Source organism: Arachis duranensis, chromosome 4 (genome assembly GCF_000817695.3).
Source record: "Arachis duranensis cultivar V14167 chromosome 4, aradu.V14167.gnm2.J7QH, whole genome shotgun sequence".
Classification (NCBI taxonomy): Eukaryota; Viridiplantae; Streptophyta; class Magnoliopsida; order Fabales; family Fabaceae; genus Arachis; species Arachis duranensis.
The window spans coordinates 57,019,406-57,042,882 of NC_029775.3; the positions used below are offsets into that span (position 1 = coordinate 57,019,406).

A 23,477-nucleotide genomic window follows, 5' to 3' on the forward strand; every position below is an offset into this window, starting at 1 on the left:
AGGTAGAGATACGGCCACGCTCCATAGCAAAATATACAGCCACGCTTTAAAAGCGTGGCGAAAGCCTTGTTAAATTAAAAAAAAATTCTTTTTGTTACTTGATCTTCATTGCTACACAATATAAATTTTCAATCCTTTTTTATTACCAAACCTACAAATATAGTATGCAATTTTTATTACAAGACAAATCAAACAATAATTAGTGAGATCAACCATGTCTTCAAGTTTGAACTTTATGCCAGTATCCTCTTCAACCTGTCAGAGGCACAACTAAGCTATGAAGAGAATTGGAGAGAGAGAGAGAGAGAGAGAGAAGCCTCACGAACTGCAGTGCCAACGAAATCACCCTTGTCATCATCCAACATTCCAGTAGGCAATTCCAAAATAATTCTTCCAGTAGGAACCCTTGCCTGATAAATAAAAAATAATAAGCATAATATGGAACTCTAGTTAAAATGTTTGAAAAAAAACATAGTTCTCTCTGCAAGGATCCAACATCTAAGAACCTGTTCAGTAAGGACAGCATAAGTTTCACCATCTGATTCCAGAAGTATCAACACAGTCACAGCAGGTCCTCTTGCAAATACAATACCTGGAACCTAATCACGGTTTACTTTATTATATATAAAGAAAGAAATCAGCATCAGGTGCAAGTGCAAAGAAATTACAAGCAAAAGAGAAATGATGGATGCCTGAGAACGTAAGGTAAGAAGCAAAAGATCCTAATAGTTGTGCATTTTAGATACCACATACTAGTTCATAGCCCCTTGCTAAAATTAACACAAGAAAATGGAAACATAGACTGGCTTATAAATGTCAGCTTTAAATTTGAGAAACCCAATGCGCTTTCCAAACATGTCTACACCCTGTTTACACCAAAAAGAGTCCAACTAGTTTTGTTGATTTTGATTTGAGAACATGAATAAGACTAGAAGACTAACAGGTTAGTCAGTTACTAAAATTACCACTTAACAAGGCCTAATTATCAGAAATCATATCCACTTTTTAAACACTGATGATGCAATTACCTGAATTAGAACTTGTCTCAGAGCCAAGGTGCCATCAGCTAGAATCCCAATCTCACTTTGCAAGTTATGCAACCATTGCTTGAATAAAGAGGAATCAATAGCATTCCTACAATGGAAAACAACAAAAACCAAACCAAACCACCACAACTGAGACATGTTTTTTATATAGCATGATAACAAGAAGAAACTGTGTGCCTATCAATTCTCTTTTGCCATTACATCTCATGGAGACTTGTCAAAACCTAGCATCTAATTGAACAAAACCTCCAATATCTAATTTTAGTAGCTGTCAAAACCTGCAGGGTGTGAAAGAGGAAGAAACGAATGCCTAAATCCATCTTTTTATATTGGTGAGAGCATGATCAATCAATTATTGGTGAGAGCATGGAAACAATAGACTGCAGTATTACACAAACTACACCATAAATTACATATGAGCTACAGTTTTCAAAGAAAAAAAGGGGCCAAGAAAAATATGAGCTACACCATAATATGATACTCTATCAAACAAAAGGCCATCCAGCAACCAAATTAGAAGAAAAATTAGATCAGACAATAAGGCCAGCGAACAGTCACGACAACAAGAAAAATGAAAAATAAACACACAAGCTATGCACATTAAATAAAATCAGTCAAGTTCAACCAGATCTTAGATCTCCGCAGTAGAAGATCAGAATCAGAGTTATCAGCATGCTATATACAGTTAAACATAGCACAATTTCTAGATCTACTAGGTCTCTAACACATGGCACGAAGCAGCAACACTTATTAAACAGCAACAGTAAATAGCTGTTTCCCAGGTTCAAGCAAGCAGCAAACAGAATCCATAGACTTAACCAGTTCCACAAACTGAAATCATTGCAGTTCATATAACAGTCCAGATTCTCTAATTAATCACCTAATTCAACTAAACTAAATTAGTTGAACTAAACAAGCTAAACAGAATGAGCTAAACCAGATTAATCAAAAAGAAATATTGGTGAGAGCATGATCAATCAATTATTGGTGAGAGCATGGAAACAATAGACTGCAATATTACACAAACTACACCATAAATTACATATGAGCTACAGTTTTCAAAGAAAAAAAGGGGCCAAGAAAAATATGAGCTACACCATAATATGATACTCTATCAAACAAAAGGCCGTCCAGCAACCAGATCAGAAGAAAAATTAGATCAGACAATAAGGCCGGCGAACAGTCAAGACAACAAGAAAAACGAAAAATAAACACACAAGCTATGCACATTTAATAAAATAAGTCAAGTTTAACCAGATCTTAGATCTCCACAGTAGAAGATCAGAATCAGAGTTATCAGCATGCTATATACAGTTAAACATAGCACAATTTCTAGATCTACTAGGTCTCTAACACATGGCACGAAGCAGCAACACTTATTAAACAGCAGCAGTAAATAGCTGTTTCCCAGGTTCAAGCAAGCAGCAAACAGAATCCATAGACTTAACCAGTTCCACAAACTGAAATCATTGCAGTTCATATAACAGTCCAGATTCTCTAATTAATCACCTAATTCAACTAAACTAAATTAGTTGAACTAAACAAGCTAAACAGAATGAGCTAAACCAGATTAATCAAAAAGAAATATTGGTGAGAGCATGATCAATCAATTATTGGTGAGAGCATGGAAACAATAGACTGCAATATTACACAAACTACACCATAAATTACATATGAGCTACAGTTTTCAAAGAAAAAAAGGGGCTAAGAAAAATATGAGCTACACCATAATATGATACTCTATCAAACAAAAGGCCGTCCAGCAACCAGATCAGAAGAAAAATTAGATCAGACAATAAGGCCAGCGAACAGTCACGACAACAAGAAAAACGAAAAATAAACACACAAGCTATGCACATTAAATAAAATCAGTCAAGTTCAACCAGATCTTAGATCTCCACAGTAGAAGATCGGAGTCAGAGTTATCAGCATGCTATATACAGTTAAACATAGCACAATTTCTGAATGCTTGTTCTTTACCTGTGTGTGAGTTGCTATGCCTCTCATCTGAGCATGACTACCTTGAAGGTTAGCAATCTACTGCGTAAGCCTTACCAACTATCGAGCAAGAACTTTAGTTGCAGCCTGAATATTGCACAGGAAAAGAAGAATATATTAGCATGTTTGGCACAATAAATTATCTAAAGACTAGAGAGAAATAATAGTTTTTAATACTTTCAAAACTTTTGACAGAAGGCTATTTCAATATATAAGATGTTTCGAACTCTCGACTACCTTGAAGGTTAGCAATCTGCTGCGTAAGCCTTACCAACTGTCGAGCAAGAACTTTAGTTGCAGCCTGAATATTGCACAGGAAAAGAAGAATATATTAGCATGTTTGGCACAATAAATTATCTAAAATTTATTAAGAAATAGAGTAATTAAAATTTATTATTTAGAGTCAAGTTACAAGTGTATTGAATACATTAATATAATTAGGGGTGGTAAAGCTGGATTTTCTCATTGTCAAATAGGGATGACAACTGGAACTAGAGTGGAAAGCATATATAATACAAAATATTTTATTATTAAATCAGAGCAGCAGCAGCACAGCAGACCCAGAAATCAAATAATCATTCAACAAATAATCATCCATAATTGGAATCAATAAATCAACATCACAGTAAAAAATAGCAGCTCTCATTAACACAATAAAAAACACCAGCTGCACAACAGAACCAGAAATCAAATAAATCATCAACAAAAATTCAAAAACAGCAACAAATAATCAACAAAAACCATGAAATCAACAAAAATTCAAAAACAGCAGAGCCAGAAATTCAAAAACAGCAGCAGCAGCATAGCAAAGCCATTTTTATCAATAATTTCAACAAAAACACAAAACCCTGTAATCTTATCCATGATTTCACTTCCAGAAACAGAGTTAATCAACTAAGAACAAGCAAGAATGAGGGTATCAATTAATCATCAAGCAGTAAGCCAGTAACAGAGTTAATCAACCAAGAACAAGCCAGTAACTACAAACAAAGCGTTTTCAAGAAGTAGTGGTAACTACAAACAAAGCGTTTTCAAGAAGCAGTAGCTTAAGAAAGCAGTAAACAAACACACCTGAGTCGCATAAGTCCGCTGAAAAGGGCTCTTCTCTGCATTGAGCTGAAAGAAAAGATTCAAAAGAACACATTATGCTTCAATTTAGAGAAACTTAAAAACACGATTACTTGATTCACTGCTATCTACGATAGCAAATTTTACCCTAACTATTCTGCACAATCCTTTTAACTTGATCACACACACACACAAAAACAGTTCAACCTTTTATGTAAAAACTATGATCGATACCTACATTCCAGTTGCTAACGAATTCTGAAGTAAAAAATTTTATTCACAGAGACTATGTTCGCCACTTAATTAGCTATAATTAAAGAAGCCTAGCAGGATACTGAAATCCAGTAATCTACCGAGTCTCACGAAAACGATAGAATAAGTTAAAAGGAATCAAGTGAGAGATAAGCGAATTGAGCACGATGAGAGTGAAGCAGAAGTCATTCTCAAACAGGAACTACAGCTTCCTCAGATCAACAAGCACACGCAAATCATCTTTCAAATAACAATCGAAAACGAAGGAAAGTAAAGAAAAACCTAATTATCAAAAGCTAGTAAACGAAACGGCGATCAAAGAGAGAATTGAAGTGAGGAAGGGTTTATGAAAGAGAGAGAGAGAGTACGGACATTTTTGAATTGAAGGAGGCCATAAGGTCGCCGAGGTAGGAGACAGTGCGATGAGCGGTTTCGAGTGACGAAGGCTAAGGGCGAATGGTGAAGGGCGAAGGGCGAAGGGTTCAGGGCGAAGTGCGAAGGCTGAAGGGTGAAGGGCTAAGGCTAATGGGAGGCGCTCTTCAGGCTTAGGGTTTCGAGTGATTAGGGTTAGTGTCCTTGGGTTGGGGACCGGGTTCGGAGCGGGTCAGGGGCCGGGTTAGGGTCAATGGGTTGGAGCCCCTCTCGCCACGCTTTTAAAGCGTCACTGTTTTGCTCTACAGCCACGCTTTTGAAGCGTGGCAGAAAAGGACCTTTTGGCCACGCTTTTAAAGAGTGCCAAAAGCGTACTAGGATATGGCCACGCTTTGTAAGTGTGGCCGTAATGAAACCCTGTCGCCACGCTTTCAAAACGTCCTTGTTTCTCTTTATGGCCACGCTTTTGAAGCGTGGTAAAAAAAAAGCGTGGCCGTTTCTCTAACCAATTGCCACACATACAAAAGCGTGGCCGTTGATGATTTTCGCCACGCTTTTGAAGCGTGGCAATAAAAAAGTGGCCAAATCTCTAATCTATTGCCACCCTCATAAAAGTGTGGCCATTGACCACTTTTGGCCACGCTTTTGAAGTGTGGCAAGAAAAAAGCGTGGACCGTTTCGTGATACTCAATACCCACCACAACACGTCTATGAACCCCCTCCTCCTCAACGTCCCTATGAGCCATATGAACCAAACAAAGAGATACCCCAAGTCCAACCCAATTACTCCCAAGAACTACCACACTCACAAGCCCCTAATCCTTGCCCACCATACCAAGAGCTATATGAGCCACATTATGAACCACCACCTCAATATTCACCATCTCCATATCCTTACCAAGAAGAACCACCATCCTATTATGAATCATTTCTCCAAAATAATGAACCATCCTACCTACCCCAATCTCCACTGGATAACAACATCCTCAATGTTATTCACCAGGGGCAAACATCCATGGAGAACATGCTTAACTCTACCAAAAAGGGTATGAACTCTGCTATACAAGCTCTCGCCTCCTGGATTGAATCACTAACTACCCTCAACAATCAACCCTCAAGCTCTAGTTCACTTCTTTATCAACCACATAATGATCTCTCCATCTCATCACCATCCCCCATGGAAGAGCACCCACATCTATCAATCCAAGAGCAACACGATCCCAATTATGCTACTGACATAAAACAAGAGAGAACGGATCGTCTTAGGGATGCAATGGATTGGTTGCACGCAGCCTTATTTCCAAAGACGCAAGAGAAGACCCAAAGGGTGGAGGTAGTAGAGACACTTGAAGAAAGTTATCATGAAGCGGAAGACATCAAGGAGGAGTTTGATTTTGTACTAGAGCAAGTGGAGAAAGACGAAACTATAGAAGAAGAGGAAGTGGTTGAAGACTTGGGAGATGCGAAACCTCTATGGAAAACTCCAGTCATAGAACCTCCTACCAAGACATTTGAATTTAATGTTCAGGAGGGTGTACATCCTCCAAGGCATATCACGGTTGAAGACTTAGAGGAGGTTGATCATGAGATGGATTTAATCATTGATGAATTCTTACCTAAAATTGAATCCTCCCCCACTAGACTGGACATAGAGATTAAAAAAGAAGAAGCACAGCCTTCTATACCCTTGGTAGGCAATGCAGAAGAGATTGAATTGGAAGAATGCTACCAAGAGGAAGCGGTTGAAGTTGAAGAGGCTTGCAAAGTGGTGGAAGAATTCAAAGAAGAGCACAAGGGAGTGGAGCTTGCAAGACCATTGGAAACACCTCTCCCAAAGCCATTACCATCTAATACAACATTCAAGTGGGTAAAATTCTTATCCTTAACCTTTACTTTCCCACTTGAATATGGTTTTCTTGAGGCAGATGGGCAGCTGAGGGCTCTTTGTGGCTATAAAAGTAAAAGAGAGATGGTTAGTGGTTGGCAACACAATCCTAGGTTCACTATGGTTGAATGCTCAGAGTTGAAGTGCAAGGATCGGTATCAAGTTCGATTGAATGGGTCTAGAAAGTTGTTTGGCGGCCTCAGTGAGAATTCAAATTGCTTGCCACCCGGTTGGAACAATGGTGATCAACTCAAAGATGGGTAGTCGATGAATTTTAGAGGATGCTAGAAAGGTCTAAGGAATTAGGGTCTAGTCACACATAGTTTGCCATACATTAAATCTTACATGATTAAAATAGTTAGTAAGAAAAGTTAATCTGGAAAAATAGATAACTCTGAAGCCTTAACTATTTTCTCCATATTTTATTTTTCAACTTATTTACTTGCGTGCCTGCCTTCTGATATTTTCAAATTTAAGCCTTTTGAATATCTCAAAACCCCTTTCTGCTTCCCTAACTAAGTGAATCTTTTAACAATTGTTGCTTGATCCATCAATCCTCATGGGATCGACCCTCACTCACCTGAGGTATTACTTGGTACACTTGCGGGTTAGTCTGTGGTTGTTAAATCAACGCACCAAATTTTTGGTGACGTTCCCAGGGATTGATTGTGATTAACAATTATCAGTTGTTTGATTGCTTAGATTAGGCGTTTTAGTTTTAATTTTATTTAAATTTTATTTAAAAAAATTTCGAAACAAAAAAATTAAATAAATAAATAGCACCAATATTTTTCTTAATTTCTGAAATTAAGTTTGGTGTTTCCTAGTTAGTTTTATTTTAATTCTTAGAATTCTGTTCTTTCTTCTTTCCTTTCCTATTTACAACATGGTGCGTTTAATCCTTTTTGGTGTTTTGTGCTAAGGAAAAATAATGGAGAGAGATCACATGGGTTACTACTCACACCCAAGTAGTGATTCATATTATGGTGGATGGAGGAACTATCCAAATTTTGGTTGGCAAAGTCAAAACCAAAGAAACTTTAATACTCCATGTTCCAACTATCAAGAATCACCACCTCCTTCTTATGCATATCAAGAACCATCATCTCCTTATCCATCTCAAATACCATCAGATCTTGAGCTTCTCATGAAAGAATTCCTACATGATATAAAGACAAGTGTCAAAAATGTAGAGAAATATGTGCAGACGATGATCAAGAACCAGGAAGAGGAACAAGCAAATTCCTTCCCAAGAGATACAATGCAAGATCCTACGAAAGAAAGTGAGGAAACTAATCAAAGGAGTTTATACTCCAGTGAATTAGAGAACTTTCCACCCTCACATATGGAAGAAGAGGAAGATGCACAACCTCCCATGCCCTTGGTAAGCAATAAAAAAGAGATTGAATTAGAAGAAAGATACCAAAAGGAAGAGGTTGAAATTGAGGAAGCTTTCAAAGAGGTAGAAGAATTCAAAGAAGAACACAAGGGAGTGGAGCTTGCAAGACCACTTCCAAAGCCATCACCATCCAATACAACATTCAAGTGGGTAAAATTTCTATCCTTAACCCTTACTTTCCCACTTGAATATGGGCTACTGGAGACGGATGGTCAACTTAGAGCTCTTTGTGGAATTAAGGGTAAGAGGAAGATGGTTAGTGGTAAGAGTTGTCAAGCAAGGTTCAATATGGTTGCATGCTCTAAATTGAAGTGCAAGGATTGGTGTAGAGCTCAATTGAATGGGTCTAGATGTAACAACCCCGGTTTTCGAGTACGCGAGATCTTTTCTAAAAGTACGGAGAACTCCGGAGGATCAGTAAGGGGAGAAGCTCTGATATATCATCAAGTATCTCAATCCTCATTGTCATTATGCCATCTTTAAGTTAGAACCTTTTTCTGAGGCAAGCTCGATAACGCGGTCACGAAGAACCTAGTTTTTGAACCGTATCGGTTAGGAGTTTTGATCCAATTTTTTCGTAAATAGTCTCAGTTTGATGAACCGGACTCGATTCATGAGAGAAGAGAGATAATAGGATAATATTATCATTATATTAGTATTAGTAGCTTCATAAATAATATTATAAGATACCTGATTTGTTTTAGTTAAAAATAGAAAATCAGTTTAACTGGGTTCACAGTTTACTGGTGTAGCTTAGCACTAGCACTCTCTGATGACTTTAGCAATGCTATGGCCTCATTATACATGTTTTATTCTCACAATAAATATATTACTAGTGACATTTATGCTAGTACCTCAGAAAATAATTTTTAGAGATGTTTTTACAAGTGTTCCGATACATCTCGTTTTAGTAGTTATACACTTGAGATATTTTAATATTATTTTAATCCACCTCCAAGCCAACCAATCACAAATCACCCTACACCCCCAAGACACTCCAAGGATGGTCATTTACTCCCTTTTGGCCAAAAATAACAAGAGAGAAAAGAGAGAAACTTTCATGAACATTTAATCTTCAAAGCTTGATTTCTTCTGAACTAAAACTCAAATCAAAATTCCGATTTCACCAAAATGATCCTCTCTTCTTCCTCTACATAACCATGTAACTTACCAAGGCTGGAAATAAGGTGATATGGCTGTTCCTTTCCCCTTTCAATTCGGTTTTCAAGGAAACATGCTTAAACATGTGTTTTCTTGATGTTCTTCCTTAGGAATCATGCTTAACTTGACTTGAGGGCCAAGAAATGTTAATTTCCAGCACGTCTAAGGTGAGATATCTCTTCCTAATGTGATGAGAGAGATTTGGTCAGTTGAGGGTTTGTGGATTTAAATTTGTTCTTGATGTGATTTAGGAGGAAAAAGTGCTTTAAGAACAGTTCAAAGAGTAACCGGATTTGAAGCAGCAAATCAAGGTAGGATTTGACGAATTTAATCTTGATTGATTGTGTTTGAGTTGTGTGATTATGATATGGTTTGTCTATGTTTGAAATTGATTGTTTGTATGAGTAATTCTTGTTGAAATTTTGGTGAAAATTTGATGAAATTTGATGAAATTCAAGCTATGAATGTGTGTTCTTTTGGCTGTTGGAAAAACGAACCCTAGAGCTTAAATTGAGGTTCAATTTATGTTTAAAACATGTAGAAAATATGGGGTTTTAGTGGCTGGGAATTTATTTTGAATTATGGTAAAAATCGGTTGCTGAAAAGACTGAAAAACGGGTAAAAACAGAGAAAGAACACTTTGAGTGTGATGAAGAACAATGAAGAACAGGCTTTAGATCTTTAAAAGAGCAAGGAAGAAAAAATTTTGGTGTTTAAGGTGTTATTTAGTAATTTCTGAAAGTTAGGGTGGTTAAAGTAGAAATATTAAAAGTTACGGGTGGTAAAAAGTAATTTTTAAATGTTAAAAGTAAAAGGTAAGTTAATTTTGGAAAATTAATAATAAAATAATAAATAATAATGTTTAATTAAAAATAATATTTTAATAAAAATAATAAAATAATGCGGAAAAGGCACTTTTTTGTAAAAGCTTTAGAAAGACAGCTTTAAGCGCATGATCTCATAATTACCTTCATAAGACACTTAGGGAGTGGTAAAAACATATTAGTGAGGCAAAGATAAATAAAAGATAAAAAGTTGAAGAAAAGATAAAAATTAAAGTAAAAGTCTGTAGAGTATTAATGACAGAAAAATAGACAGAAATTAGTGAAGGAACTAGGGCAACATAGTTAGTCCTTGAGTTGCGACTAGGGTTAGGTATAATATGAAAAGTTAAACTATTTCAGTATACACTTAATGAACCTATACTTGGGACAGACTAACTATTCATACCGAAATTTACATAAGCTTTAAATACATACGTTAAACAGAGAAATCAGAGCAGAGTAGAGAGACACAGAGAATAGGGTAATCGAGTAGAGTAAAGAGACAATGAGAAAAGAGTAATATAACAAAGAGAATAGAGGAGAAGAGTGTAAGAATAAAGAGTTAAGCCTTGTGGAATGATGTTCTGTTGTATGTTCATCTACTGCTTTTCCATTGGCCCTAGAGGTCCTATAGGCCCAAGTTCACCTACAGTGAGTTGTTATTCCTGTAGATCGAAGTTCACCTGCAGTGAATATCAATTGTGTATCTCAGGGTGTTGCTCCTGTAGGCCGAAGTTCACCTACAGAGAGTTGTGATACCTGTAGGCCGAAATTCACTTACAGGGGCGCTATTTCTGTAAGCCGAAGTTCACTTACAGAGGTGCCATATCTATAGGCCGAAGTTCACCTACAGAAATAAAGCCATATCTAGGACTAGTTCCTGGGTAATGTCGGGTTGCAGGGTGTAAACCGACACGTGAGCTCATGGCCTGCATAGGACAGACATGCATCATACTTGGTTGTGCATTTCCTCTGTTATGATTGTTGTATAAATGTATGCTTTCCTTATTTGTATTCTATTCTCTGTGTTTGTGTTTTACTTTCTTATATTCTTCTGTTTGTGATCTGTTTTTAGTTTACTCTATTTTCTTTATTCGTCTGCCTTCTATTTACTGCATCTCTATATTCTGCTATATGTCTGCTAAGCGACACAGATTAATGAACTTAACTAATAACCCCGACCCTACTAAGAACTCCCCAGTTCTTATCCCTTCTCTCTCCCTTCTCCCTTCAGATAGAAGCATGAGTACCCTTCCGTAGTTTGCTGATGACCGTCCGTAAAGAGGATTCCGCTCTAGGTAGTCTTCTGAGTCTAGGGAGAATCTCGTTCTCTGTTCATATGTATATACGATGAGACCAGCCAACGTCTACATCCCATTTGTACGCAAACTTTAACCTAAATCTTGTGTACAAGACTCTTGTTATGTGGCTACTTGATGAGGAACTAGAGTGACGTCATATGGCAATGACTGATCGTGCATAGGAGTGATAGACGACCTTCCACCTTTTGATGACGTTCCACCTGACTTGAGTTTTGAAGACTTAGAACGTACTTTCCCTCACTTTAGTAGTTTAGAGGGACTAGGTGAGTATAGAGTCTAGGCTAGCCTGGGTGCCAGCTTAGGGACTTCTTGAACAGGTCAGGGCTTGGGATGTTGTATGTATATATATGTATATAGATATTATTTAGCTATATCTAGGGGTGTTCTAACTAAAGATCTTTACTCTAATAAAGGCTGATTCACGGAATGTTATCAACTGCTTGAGATGTATTTATGTGTGGTTGTTTATAACTTCTTATTCTATTATTATTTGTGAATTGCTTATGAATGATTCTGTTTATTAATCCAAACGTTTTTTTTAAAAAGTACCTCGCAAACTAATTACGCTTTTAACAACGAATCAGGCTCATATAATAAATAATAGATAATAATTAGGATGACAAATTGGTAGCACTCAGTTTCCGGTATGTCCTAGGCATATTGAAAATTGGGTCGTTACACTAGAAGGTTGTTTGGATGTCTCTGTGAGAATTTAGATTGCTTGCCACCTGGTGGGAACAATGGTGATCCACAAGAAGACGAGTTTAAAAGCAAGGTTTGGGACCCTGGAATTCATTCCCACAATAAACACTCTTGGGGCCTTGTCATTTGCTTCAACTTGCTCGAAGGCGTTATGCGCCTAGCTTGGAATCACGGTGGCCATTGGAATTACAAACATTGGTGGAGATTCCTGGATCAGTACAAGCACAAGCCACCATGACAAGGAGCTCACCACATGTCCAACTTAAGGACTTTAACTAAAAGTGCTTGGTGGGAGACAACCCACCATGGTATGATCGCTCCTTTTCATTCTTAGTTGTTTTTCGTAGTAGTAGTTTTCTTACTTATTTGATTTTTATTAAGTTTTCACTATTTTTCAGATCATGCAGCTATGTTAGAACAGGAACCGGATATTTCAAAAAAAAAAATGAGCACACGATGCGCAAGCGTCGCTGATGCGTACGCGTCATAGGTGTGTGCGTGAAAAATAATGAGCAAACAGAGAGTTATGCGGGAGTGGCGCAGGAATGATGCCTTACGCACAAATATCCTCACGTGTATATGCGCGTCATTGGTGATGTTAGCACTCCACACATGCGCGTCATCGACGCGTACGTGTGACCTTGAAAATCGGCATCAAAGAATGTTTGGGCAGATAGTTCTGCTGGCTTGGGGCTAGAAGTGTGCTAGAGGAACAAATTTGATGTCATCTGCACAAATGGCCATCCACGCGTGCGCGTGCATGATACGCACGCGTCGTATGAAAATATTGGTTCCCAAGCCATGCGAACAGAAAGTTGTTCGTGCACGCGGGTGGCTTTTCGCGAATCGCGCAAAACCCAGGGGACGCGGACGCGTGCCTGACGCTTATGCGTCATTAAGAAAATTTTGCGACCCACGCGTTTGCGTGCCGTACGCGTACGAGTCGCCTGCGCCACACAACTACACTAGTTCGCCACCCAGTTTTACTTTTCTTTCTCTCTCTCTCCCAATCCTTAATTCTCTCTTGTTCTTTTATCCATTTATTCTTCTTCCATCGTATTATTTGTTTTTTTTTTCAGTTCTTCTTTGTTTGAGGACAAGCAAACCTTTAAGTTTGGTGTTGACCCTTCGCTTAGAGTTTTGCTGTCTAATTTTATGGCACCTAGGAAGGCGAATCATCTTCACGGAGGAGCACAACCTGAAGAATAAAACAACCGTTAGAATAACTTAGGTGGTTGAGTTCCTTTTATTCTATATTCCTTCCCACTTCTACTATATTATGTTCCGGGTTTCTGCTATTTTGCTTTGTTTGTTGCATGATCTTTTAGTAGTGAGAATCCTAGGTCTAGTTTAGTTTTCCCTTAATTGCTTTAGTTCTAAAAAGATGTCTCATATTTTACCCACTGAGCTTGAATTCAAATAAAAAATACAGAAGTGATGTATTTCATGAAAAATTGAGTTAATTTTAAGAGTAGTCTTATTTACTTAAATATGGTGGTATTTTCTGTGATTCTGAATGCATGACATGAATAGTGCATATTTAAATTTGAATCAAAGAATGTTGATGTACAAGGAACAGGAATTTAGATAATCATTATGATTTCTATGAAATTAATGAAAGTTTAATCCTTGAAGCAAAAGAAACAGCAAAAGAAAAATAAAAGCAAGGTCCAATGCTCTAAGCATCAATGAATAGGGAGGTCAGACACGATTAAAAGCTCAAAGAGTTGTTTCCCTAGTCACATGCTTATAGTGTTTCTGTGTCAAGTAATCCTCGAGACAAAACATTTAGAGTCGAGATCAATTGCAGAGTACACCAAAGGCTTTGAGCACCACTGTCTGGGTGTAACTGAAAAAAATATAATATTTAGAACTTAAAAAGAGTTCCCCAATTAAGTGCTAGTGGTGTTTCTGTGTCAAGTAAAGCTTGAGACAAAACATTTAAAGTCACGGCTAGGCTCAAGGTGCAAAGCACCAAAGAAAAATTGCTGTGTTCAAGGATTAAATTGAATTACAAAAGATCAGAGAATTCATAATATTATCCGGATTCTAATTCCAGATGACAGTAACATTCTTCTTATTCAAAGGAGAGTGAGAAGCCAAAACTATTCAGGATTGCAGTTGTAAACCCCACTATAAGAAGAGACATGAGCTTAATCGAATTTTCATTCTCATGCAAATTCACATCCTAAGCTTATATTAGTTTTGGTTACTTGAGGACAAGCAACAATTCAATTTTGGTGTTTTGATGCGTGAGCATCTTTCCTATCTTTTCCTAGCAAATTTGCATCTAATTTATTGAGTTTAATAAAGAATTAATTATCTTTTAGCCAATATGGATGCTACTTTGAGTCTTTTACAATTTTGTTTATTTTAGGTAGCATTCAGCTGGATTTGATGGAGTTTCTGCAGCAAGAATGAAAGGAGATAGCAACGAGGAGCGACTCGAATGCGTGACTCACGCATGCACGTGATTTGGAGCTTTCCATGGTGACGCGTGCGCGTGACTCACACGTATGCGTGACTTGTGAAAAAGACCATCGATGCGTATGCATGACTGACGCGTACGCAGACATGCGTGACGTGCAGAAAAATGCTGGGGAAAATTTCTGGGCTGTTTTGACCCAGTTTTCAACCCAGAAAACACAGATTAGAAGCTACAGAATGGACAAAACATGTGGTCCCCACCCATCAACTGAAGACCTGCTGATTATTATGATTTAAATTCAAATTTTATATTTAAAAAAATATATTATTTTTTAATTTTAGATAATTAGATTTCAAATCTATTAGGATTAGATATTAAAGGATATGCAACATTGAACTTTTCATTCAATTCCAGACTACCAAAATACATTTTATCAGAATCCTTATTTTCTTCTTTGAACCATGAGGAACTAATCCTCCATTGTTAAGGTAAGGAGCTCTGTCTATTTATATGGATTGATTTTATTGCTTTTTCTATTTTAATTTATGTATGGATTTATAATTTAAGAATTATTTTCGCTCTTCATCTTATGAATTCAGGTGGAACGGAAGTATGACCCTCTTTCTATTTGAGTTCTTGTAAAACTTGGAAAAGCTCTTTACTTGAACAACAGCTTGAAAACAATTTCTCCTAAATTTTAATTATTTGATTTAACAGGATGCGTGACATATAATCTTCTTATTTTTGGGTAATTAGAATTTTTGTGGCATATAAACTGGAATTTAAACTTGATAAACCCCATTTTCAGGGTTTATCTTGTGCTTCATTTAGGGGACTTTATGACCTTTTACCCACATTTATCCAAGGAAATGACATGGTTTTGTGATTCTCCCTTAATTTGTGCTTAAGTGTGAAAACATGCTTTTAGACCTTTAATTTGATGATTTTTAATCCACCTTTGATTCCACTAGATGCCTTGATTTGTTTGTTAAGTGATTTCAGGTTGAAAAGGATAAGAATGGATCAATGGAGTGAGAGAAAAGTATACAAAGTGGAGAAGATCATGAAAAGCCAAAGAATTGAATTCGCCCATGGACGCGCGCCCGCAACAGGCGCTTACGCGCACCCTGCGAAATGGCCCATGGATGCGTACGCGCGCTGTGCGCTTACGCATCGATGCTGATACTTGACTTTTAAGTGAATTCGTGCCCAGAAAATTCTCAGTAGCTGTGGGGCCCACTTTGCAACCAACTTTGGCGCCAAGGTGCTTTAAAAGGGCCAAGGATTGAAGAGCAAAGGGGATTGAATCATTTTTACACATTAGGATTAAGATTAGTTAGTTTCTAGAGAGAGAAGCTCTCACTTCTCTCTAGAATTAGGATTAGGTTTAGAATAAAATTTCTAGATCTAGTTTTAATTCATGCTTTCATCTACTTCTACCTTTCAATTCTTTGTTGTTACATTCATCATTCTTCTATTCTTTTCTTGTAATTCCTTTATGTTGTTCCTATACTTTGTTGTAGATCTACTCTTGTTTCTTCTCTCTTCTTTCAATTCAATTTGAGGTAATTCATGATAATTGTGCTTTATTTGGTTTTCTATTGTTGATCTCTTGCTTTTGTAGTTGTAGTTTCCTTTAATTCTTGCAATGTTTACCTTTATTGCCTTTTATGTGTTTGATGAAATGTCTCTTCTAGATATGAGTTAGATTTTGTTTCTCTTGGCTTAAGTAAAAACTCACAATAGAGTGAGGTCAAATCCCACAGGGATTGATTGGGCAAGCAACTTTAGTTGGAAGAATGTGCTAGTTGAGCTAAGCAGAAATTGAGTTGAGAGTTGCAGAAATTTAAATGGCGGGAAAGTAAATTACAGAAAGTAAATTACAGAATCTTAAATGGGAATTTGGGGAGATGAACATAAAGATAAATGACAGAAAGTAAAGAGAATGGGTAAGATCAGAAATGGGGGATTTATTGGGCTTAGGAGATGTTGCATTCTCCGGATCAAGTTCATTCTCATCTCTTCCTTAATCAATGCATTCATTGATCTCCTTGGCAATCTTAGGTGATTGGATCCCAATTCCTTGGCAACCCAATCTCTCTAAGCTTAAACAATTGCCCAATTCCTTGATTTAATTTCTCATGAGAAGAGATGAAGTATGGTCACTAATTATACCACATGTATTTCCAAATTAAAATGTTAGGAGGATTATATGTCACTATATCCGTCCAAACCCCAATTTAGTCCAACATGAGAAAGCATTTCTAGCATGATCTCCTCATCCCTTTTCCAAGGCTCAGAGGAGATCTAATTATGGAGAGTTTCTTTTATAAGACAACTAACCAATTGAATTAAGATCGAAAGCTTTCTAGAAAATCAAGAGAAAAGAAAGAAGAAGAAGAAGAATGAAAACTATAATTGATCCATCAAATTGCAACAAAGATCCCTAACCTAATGAAAGGGGATTTAGTTGTTCATAGCTCTGGAAATGGAAGATGATAGAAAAGAGTACATTCTAAAGTAATCTAGAATTTGCAGAAAAGTAAATATACAGAGTGTAGTTCTCCAAAATACCAAGCTTCTCTCTAGTTCAAAACTACTCCTATATATACTACTCTTCTTGATCTTCTAGTCAGTTCTTCAAGTCTTGGATATGGCCCTTTGATCTTGAGTAGAAGCAGTTACCATCTTTAGTGGGCTCAGCTTTGCTTGCAGAAAAAATGTGAGTTAGGCATGGGTGGATGTTGGTTAGGACGTTAATGGTGTTAACGTTAAGTGAAAATGTGGGTTCGAGAACGTTAGTGACGATCACCTTTTTCACTAACATTCCAAACCAAAATGATCCACGTTAACTTCAATGTTAGTGGCACTAACGTGACCACTAACGTTGCCACTTGGTCCTTCGCAAACATTATTGGCATTCACCTTTTCCAATAATGTTACCTCTTGGTCCTTCGCAAATGTTATTGGCATTCACCTTTACCAATAACATTGCTGTTGTTTCTTTTCCCCACGTTAGTGTAACTAACTGGCCCTTAACGTGGGCATGCCCAAGCTTCGAGAGTGTTAGCGACACTTACCTTTGTCACTAATGCTTCAAACGCCCCTCTTTCTCACGTTAGTGTCTCACGTTAATTGTGTTAACGTGACCACTAACGTGGTGGTGATTGCCATCTCCAATGTTAGTGACAAAGGTGAGTGTCACTAACGTTGGCCTATCATTTCTTGCTCCACGTTACCCTTCACGTTAGTGGTCTTAACGTGACCACTAACATGGGCAATATTGGCTTAGTCCAATGTTAGTGACAAAGGTGAGTGTCACTAATGTTGGCGATTGCTTTCTCTTCCCATGTTAGAGTTCACGTTAATTGGATTAACGTGACTCTTAACGTGGCTAAGTGTGCCCTTTTGGAACGTTAGTGGTATTCACTTTTACCACTAGCGTTGGAGCTTCCCTTTTCCTCCACGTTGGCTACCACGTTAATGTAATTAACATGGCAACTAACGTGGGCTATAATGGCTTCAAAGGCGTTATTGGCGATCATTTTTTCCATTAACACTACCAGCTTATTCCCATTCCACGTTAGTGGTCACGTTAATTAGACTAACGTGGCTGCTAACGTGGCTCTTCCTTGCTTCCTTTGTCCTAAAATCAAGCAAATCAAGTTCATTAAAGCTCTGTTCCAAGTCATGAGATCATGCATTATCCATTTTATCATTCAATTCCTGCCTAATTCTCATGAAACCATCTAAAGTTCACAATGTTTGCTTGAATCAAGATGTAAGTGTATTTTTATCCAAAACTTGCTTATTTACTAAGAAAATGCATGAAACTACCCTAAAATAGTAAAGAAAAGGTGACTAAAACTAGCCAAGATGCCCTAGCATCACAACACCAAACTTAAAGCTTGCTTGTCCTTAAGCAAGTACTAAAACATAGGAAAGATGAATGAAAGAACAAGATAAACAAATCATTATTATAGAAGTCAAGTTCTTGGTTTATGGGGTTTCATGCATAGCAACTTAGGTTCATTCCTTTACAGGTCCTTATCATGCCCTTGAACACTCACTTGATTGCATCCTTTGAGACTCCTTATTTATTGATCCTCCCTTCTTTTCCAGGGTTTATTGCATTCTTGGGCTAAGTGCTTTGTGAAGGGGCGACTCTTTAAAATAAACTTTCAGCCAACACTCCCGAACCAGTTGGTTCAAGGTGTTAGGTGTTGAGACACCCCTAAGGACTTACTCCCTCAAGTCCCTTTCCCCCATACATACACACCACAGGCACATAGTTTATTATTTTCTTTCTTGAGACCTTGGTGTCCAGCACCTCTTTGGGTTACTAAGTGTTCTGTAGCAAAGGTTGCTCTTGATAGTGGACTTTCAGCTAATAATCCCAGGTTAGTTAACCCATGTTACCAAGTGATAAGGCACCCCTGAGAGCTTATTCATCCAAGCATGTCCCTTGCACAGGAGCACAACAGACACATGCCTCAAGATTCAAACCCTTGGTGCCTAGCCTTATTTCTTATTATTTTTCTTTCCTTTTCAAACTCTTATTATTCTTTCTCTTTTTCTTATTAGGATCTTGTTGTTTGGCTAGTCTCATAGGATGTGTGTCAAGCATGTGATTTAGAGCATATAGCTTCCTATATACCTTGTTGGTGAACCAACTTAGCTAATCAATTACCATACCACAAACATTCAGAACTTACTTCATAAGATAAACCCCACTCTTGTTTTTCATAACATTTTCTTTTATATGACTTAAAAGGCAAGTATACTGATGAGCGGATAATTTATATGCTTTTTGGCATTGTTTTTATATAGTTTTTAGTATGATTTAGTTAGTTTTTAGTATATTTTTATTAGTTTTTAAGAAAAATTCACATTTCTGGACTTTACTATGAGTTTGTGTATTTTTCTGTGATTTCAGGTATTTTTTGGCTGAAATTGAGGGACCTGAGCAAAAATCTGATTCAGAGGCTGACAAAGGACTGCTGATGCTGTTGGATTCCGACCTCCCTGCACTCGAAGTAAATTTTCTGGAGCTACAAAACTCCAAATGGCGTGCTCTCAATTGCGTTGGAAAGTAGACATCCAGGGCTTTCTAACAATATATAATAGTCCATACTTTGCACAAGTTTTGATGACATAAAATGGCGTCAGAATTGGCATAAAAGTTGGAGTTAAACGCCCAAACTGGCATCAAAGCTGGTGTTTAACTCCAAGGAAGATCTCTACACGTGAAAGCTTCAATGCTCAGCCCAAGCACACATCAAGTGGACCCGAAAGTGGATTTCTGCATCATTTACCTATTTCTGTAAACCCTAGTATCTAGTTTCATTATAAATAGAACTTTTTACTATTGTACTAGGGGTCTTTTTTCCTATTTTCGAATTCACATGTCATTTGGGGAGGCTGGCCATTCGGCCATGCCTAGACCTTGTTCTTATGTATTTTCAACGGTGGAGTTTCTACACACCATATATTAAGGGTGTGGAGCTCTGTTGTTCCTCAAGTATTAATGCAATTACTACTGTTTTCTATTCAATTCAAGCTTATTCTTATTCTAAGATATTCGCTTGCACTTCAACCTGATGAATGTGATGATCTGTGACACTCATCACTATTCTCAACCTATGAACGCGTGCCTGACAACCACTTTCGTTCTACCTTAGATCGAGCGTATATCTCTTAGCCTCTATTCCGAAAGATCGGAGTCTTAATAGTATAAGCTAGAATTATTGGCGGCCATTCCTGAGATCTGGAAAGTCTAAACCTTGTCTGTGGTATTCCAAGTAGGATCTGAAAAGGGATGACTGTGACGAGCTTCAAACTCGCGAGTGTTGGGCGTAGTGACAGACACAAAAGAATCACTGGATTCTATTCCAACATGATCAAGAACCGATAGATGATTAGCCATGCGGTGATAGTGCATTTGGACCATTTTCACGGAGAGGACGGGAAGTAGCCATTGACAATGGTGATGCCCTACATACAGCTTGCCATGGAAAGGAGTATGAAGGATTGGATGAAGGTAGTAGGAAAGCAGATATTCAACAGGAACAAAGCATCTCTATGCACTTATTTGAAATTCTCACCAATGAATTACATAAGTATCTATATCTTTACTTTATGTTTTATTTATCTTTTTAGTTATTAAAACTCCATAACCATTTGAATCCGCCTGACTGAGATTTACAAAGTGACCATAGCTTGCTTCAAGCCTACAATCTCCGTGGGATCGACCCTTACTCACGTAAGGTTTATTACTTGGACGACCCAATGCACTTGCTGGTTAGTTGTGCGAAGTTGTGAAAAAGAGTTGAGATTACAATTGTGCATACCAAGTTGTTGGCGCCATTGTGTATCACAATTTCGTGCACCAAGTTTTTGGTACCGTTGCCGGGGATTGTTCAAGTTTGGACAACTGACAGTTCATCTTGTTGCTCAGATTAGGTAATTTTCTTTTCAAAAAGTTTTCAAAAATCTTTCAAAAATTTTTTATTTGTTTCTGTTTTTCTAAAAAAATAATTTTCAAAAAAAAGAAACCCAAAAAAAATTCATAAAATCATAAAAACTCAAAAATATTTCATGGTTCTTGTTTGAATCTAGGGCCAAATTTTAAGTTTGGTGTCAATTGCATGATTTTAATTGTCTTGCAATTTTCGAAACACATGCATTGTGTTCTTGATGATCTTCAAGTCGTTCTTGATGAATTGCCTTGTTTGATCTTCATGATTTATTGATTTGCACTGCATGATATTCTACATATGCATTCTTGCATTCATATGGCCCAAACATGAGAAAGTTCTAAGTTTGGTGTCCTCCATGTTTTCTTTTATTAAGAAAACCGAGTTCTTGATGTTCATCTTGATCTTCAAGATTATTCTTAGTCTTCATCTTGACGTTCATAATGTTCTTGCATATATCTTGTGTTTTGATCCAAGAATTATATGTTTCGACTCATTTTGTTATTTTTCAAAATTGAAAACATATCTTCTTGAATAAAGGATTTAGCAAAATGAAGATCCAAGAACATAAAGTAGAGGAATTACAGAGAAAAAGCTGGGCATTCAAAATGCCCAGTGAAAAAGGAAAACTGGCGTACCCTGGCTGGGCATTTAAATGCCCAAACCATGCAGCAATTAGGCGTTAAACTCCCAAAACATGCAGCTCCTTGGCGTTTAACGCCAGGATGACACAAGGAGAGGAATTTTGTTTTCAAATCAAATCATTTTCAAATCTTCATAATTTTTCAAAATCAAATCTTTTTCAAATCAAATATTTTCAATCATATCTTTTTCAAAATAATATCTTTTCAAACATATATTTTTCAAAAATCAAATCTCTTCCTCATATTTTCAAAAAAAAAATCCTTGATTTCAAAATCTTTTTAACTTCTTATCTTTTTCAAATTTATTTCTTATCTTTTTCAAAACCACCTAACCACTTTTTCACTTTTAATTTTCGAAAAACATTAACCTTTTTTCAAAATTCTTTTCTTTATTTAACTAATTATTTTGAACTTTAATTAAAATTTTCAAAAATTCTTCCCCCCTCTCTTATCTTTTTCTATTTAAACACTAACATTCCTCCTCCATTGTCAATTCGAACTCCATCTCTCTCATTGTGTTCGAATTCTTCTTCACTTACCTCATCCTTCTATTCTTGTTTTCCTCTAACACCTCAAGGAATCTATATACTTTGACATAGAGGATTCTATATTCTCTTTGTTTTCTTCTCTTTCATATGAGCAGGAACAAATATAAAGGCATACTTGTTGAAGCTGATCCGGAACCTGAAAGGACTCTGAAGAGGAAGCTAAGAGCAGCTAAAGCACAAAACTCTGAAGAGGACCTCACGAAAATTTATGAAAAGGAAGCAGCAAAAGAAACAATTATGGCCGAACCAAACAACAATGCAAGGAAGATGCTTGGTGATTTTACTACACCAACTTCCAACATCTATGGAAAAAGCATCTCAATCCCTGCCATAGGAGCAAACAATTTTGAGCTAAAGCCTCAATTAGTTTCTCTACTGCAATAGAACTGCAAGTTTCATGAACTTCCATAAGAAAACCCTTATCAATTTTTAACTGAGTTCTTGCAGATCTGTGATACTGTTAAGACCAATGGAGTTGATCCTGAAGTCTACAAGCTTATGCTTTTCCCTTTTGCTGTAAGAGACAGAGCTAGAACATGGTTGAACTCATAACTCAGAGATAGCCTGGACTCTTGGGATAAGCTGGTCATGGCTTTCTTAGCTAAGTTCTTTCCTCCTCAAAAGCTTAGCAAGCTTAGAGTGGAAGTTCAAACCTTCAGACAAAAAGATGGTGAGTCCCTCTATGAAGCTTGGGAAAGATACAAGCAATTGACTAAAAAGTGTCCTTCTGACATGCTTTTAGAATGGACCACATTAGATATATTCTATGATGGTCTGTCTGAATTTTCCAAGATGTCACTAGACCACTCTGCAGATGGATCCATTCACCTAAAGAAAATGCCTGTAGAAGCTCAGGAACTCATTGAAATAGTTGCAAATAACCAGTTCATGTATACCTCTGAGAGGAATCCTGTGAGTAATGGGACGCCTCAAAAGAGAGGAGTTCTTGAAATTGATGCTCTAAATGCCATATTGGCTTAGAACAAAATATTGACCCAACAAGTCAATATGATCTCTCAGAGTCTAAATGGATTGCAAAATGCATCCAACAGTACTAAAGAAGCATCTTCTGAAGAAGAAGCTTATGATCCTGAGAACCCTGTAATGGTAGAGGTGAATTACATGGGTGAAGCCTTTGGCAACACCTATAATCCTTCATGAAAAAATCATCCAAATTTTTCATTGAAGGATCAACAGAAGCAAGGCTTCAATAATAGTCAACAATAGGTTTAGCAATAGCAAACCTTTCCCATCATCACCTCAGCAACAGACAGAGCATTCTGAGCAGAATCCTTCTAGCTTAGCAAACATAGTCTCTAATTTATCTAAGGCCACTTTTAGTTTCATGACTG

At 37.2% G+C, this 23,477-nt stretch overlaps 1 protein-coding gene and 1 non-coding gene across 2 annotated transcripts; both read right to left on the bottom strand.

The window, feature by feature from the left end:
- Positions 1 to 275: 275 nt before the first annotated feature.
- Positions 276 to 1,232, bottom strand: LOC107484489 (nudix hydrolase 14, chloroplastic-like). The gene is made up of 4 exons (XM_021141563.2): positions 1,029 to 1,232; positions 804 to 866; positions 507 to 599; positions 276 to 410 (listed from the first exon to the last, which is right to left on the bottom strand). Exons 1-4 carry the CDS (start codon positions 1,182 to 1,184, stop codon positions 276 to 278), a joined length of 447 nt encoding a protein of 148 aa, XP_020997222.2. The 5' UTR covers positions 1,185 to 1,232.
- Positions 1,233 to 22,755: 21,523 nt separating this feature from the next.
- Positions 22,756 to 22,863, bottom strand: LOC127747013 (small nucleolar RNA R71). Its single transcript, XR_008008818.1, has one exon. It is a non-coding gene; the product is annotated as a small nucleolar RNA R71 (small nucleolar RNA).
- Between the last annotated feature and the right edge of the window lie 614 nt (positions 22,864 to 23,477).

Coding starts and splice junctions, on each gene's coding strand:
- LOC107484489 (XM_021141563.2), bottom strand. CDS start 1,184: ATGTCTCAGTTGTGGTGGTTTGGTTTGGTTTTTGTTGTTTTCCATTGT. Junction 867..1,028: donor TGAGACAAGTTCTAATTCAG/GTAATTGCATCA, acceptor TGGTGTAAACAG/GGTGTAGACATGTTTGGAAA. Junction 600..803: donor AAGCTGACATTTATAAGCCA/GTCTATGTTTCC, acceptor AACCGTGATTAG/GTTCCAGGTATTGTATTTGC.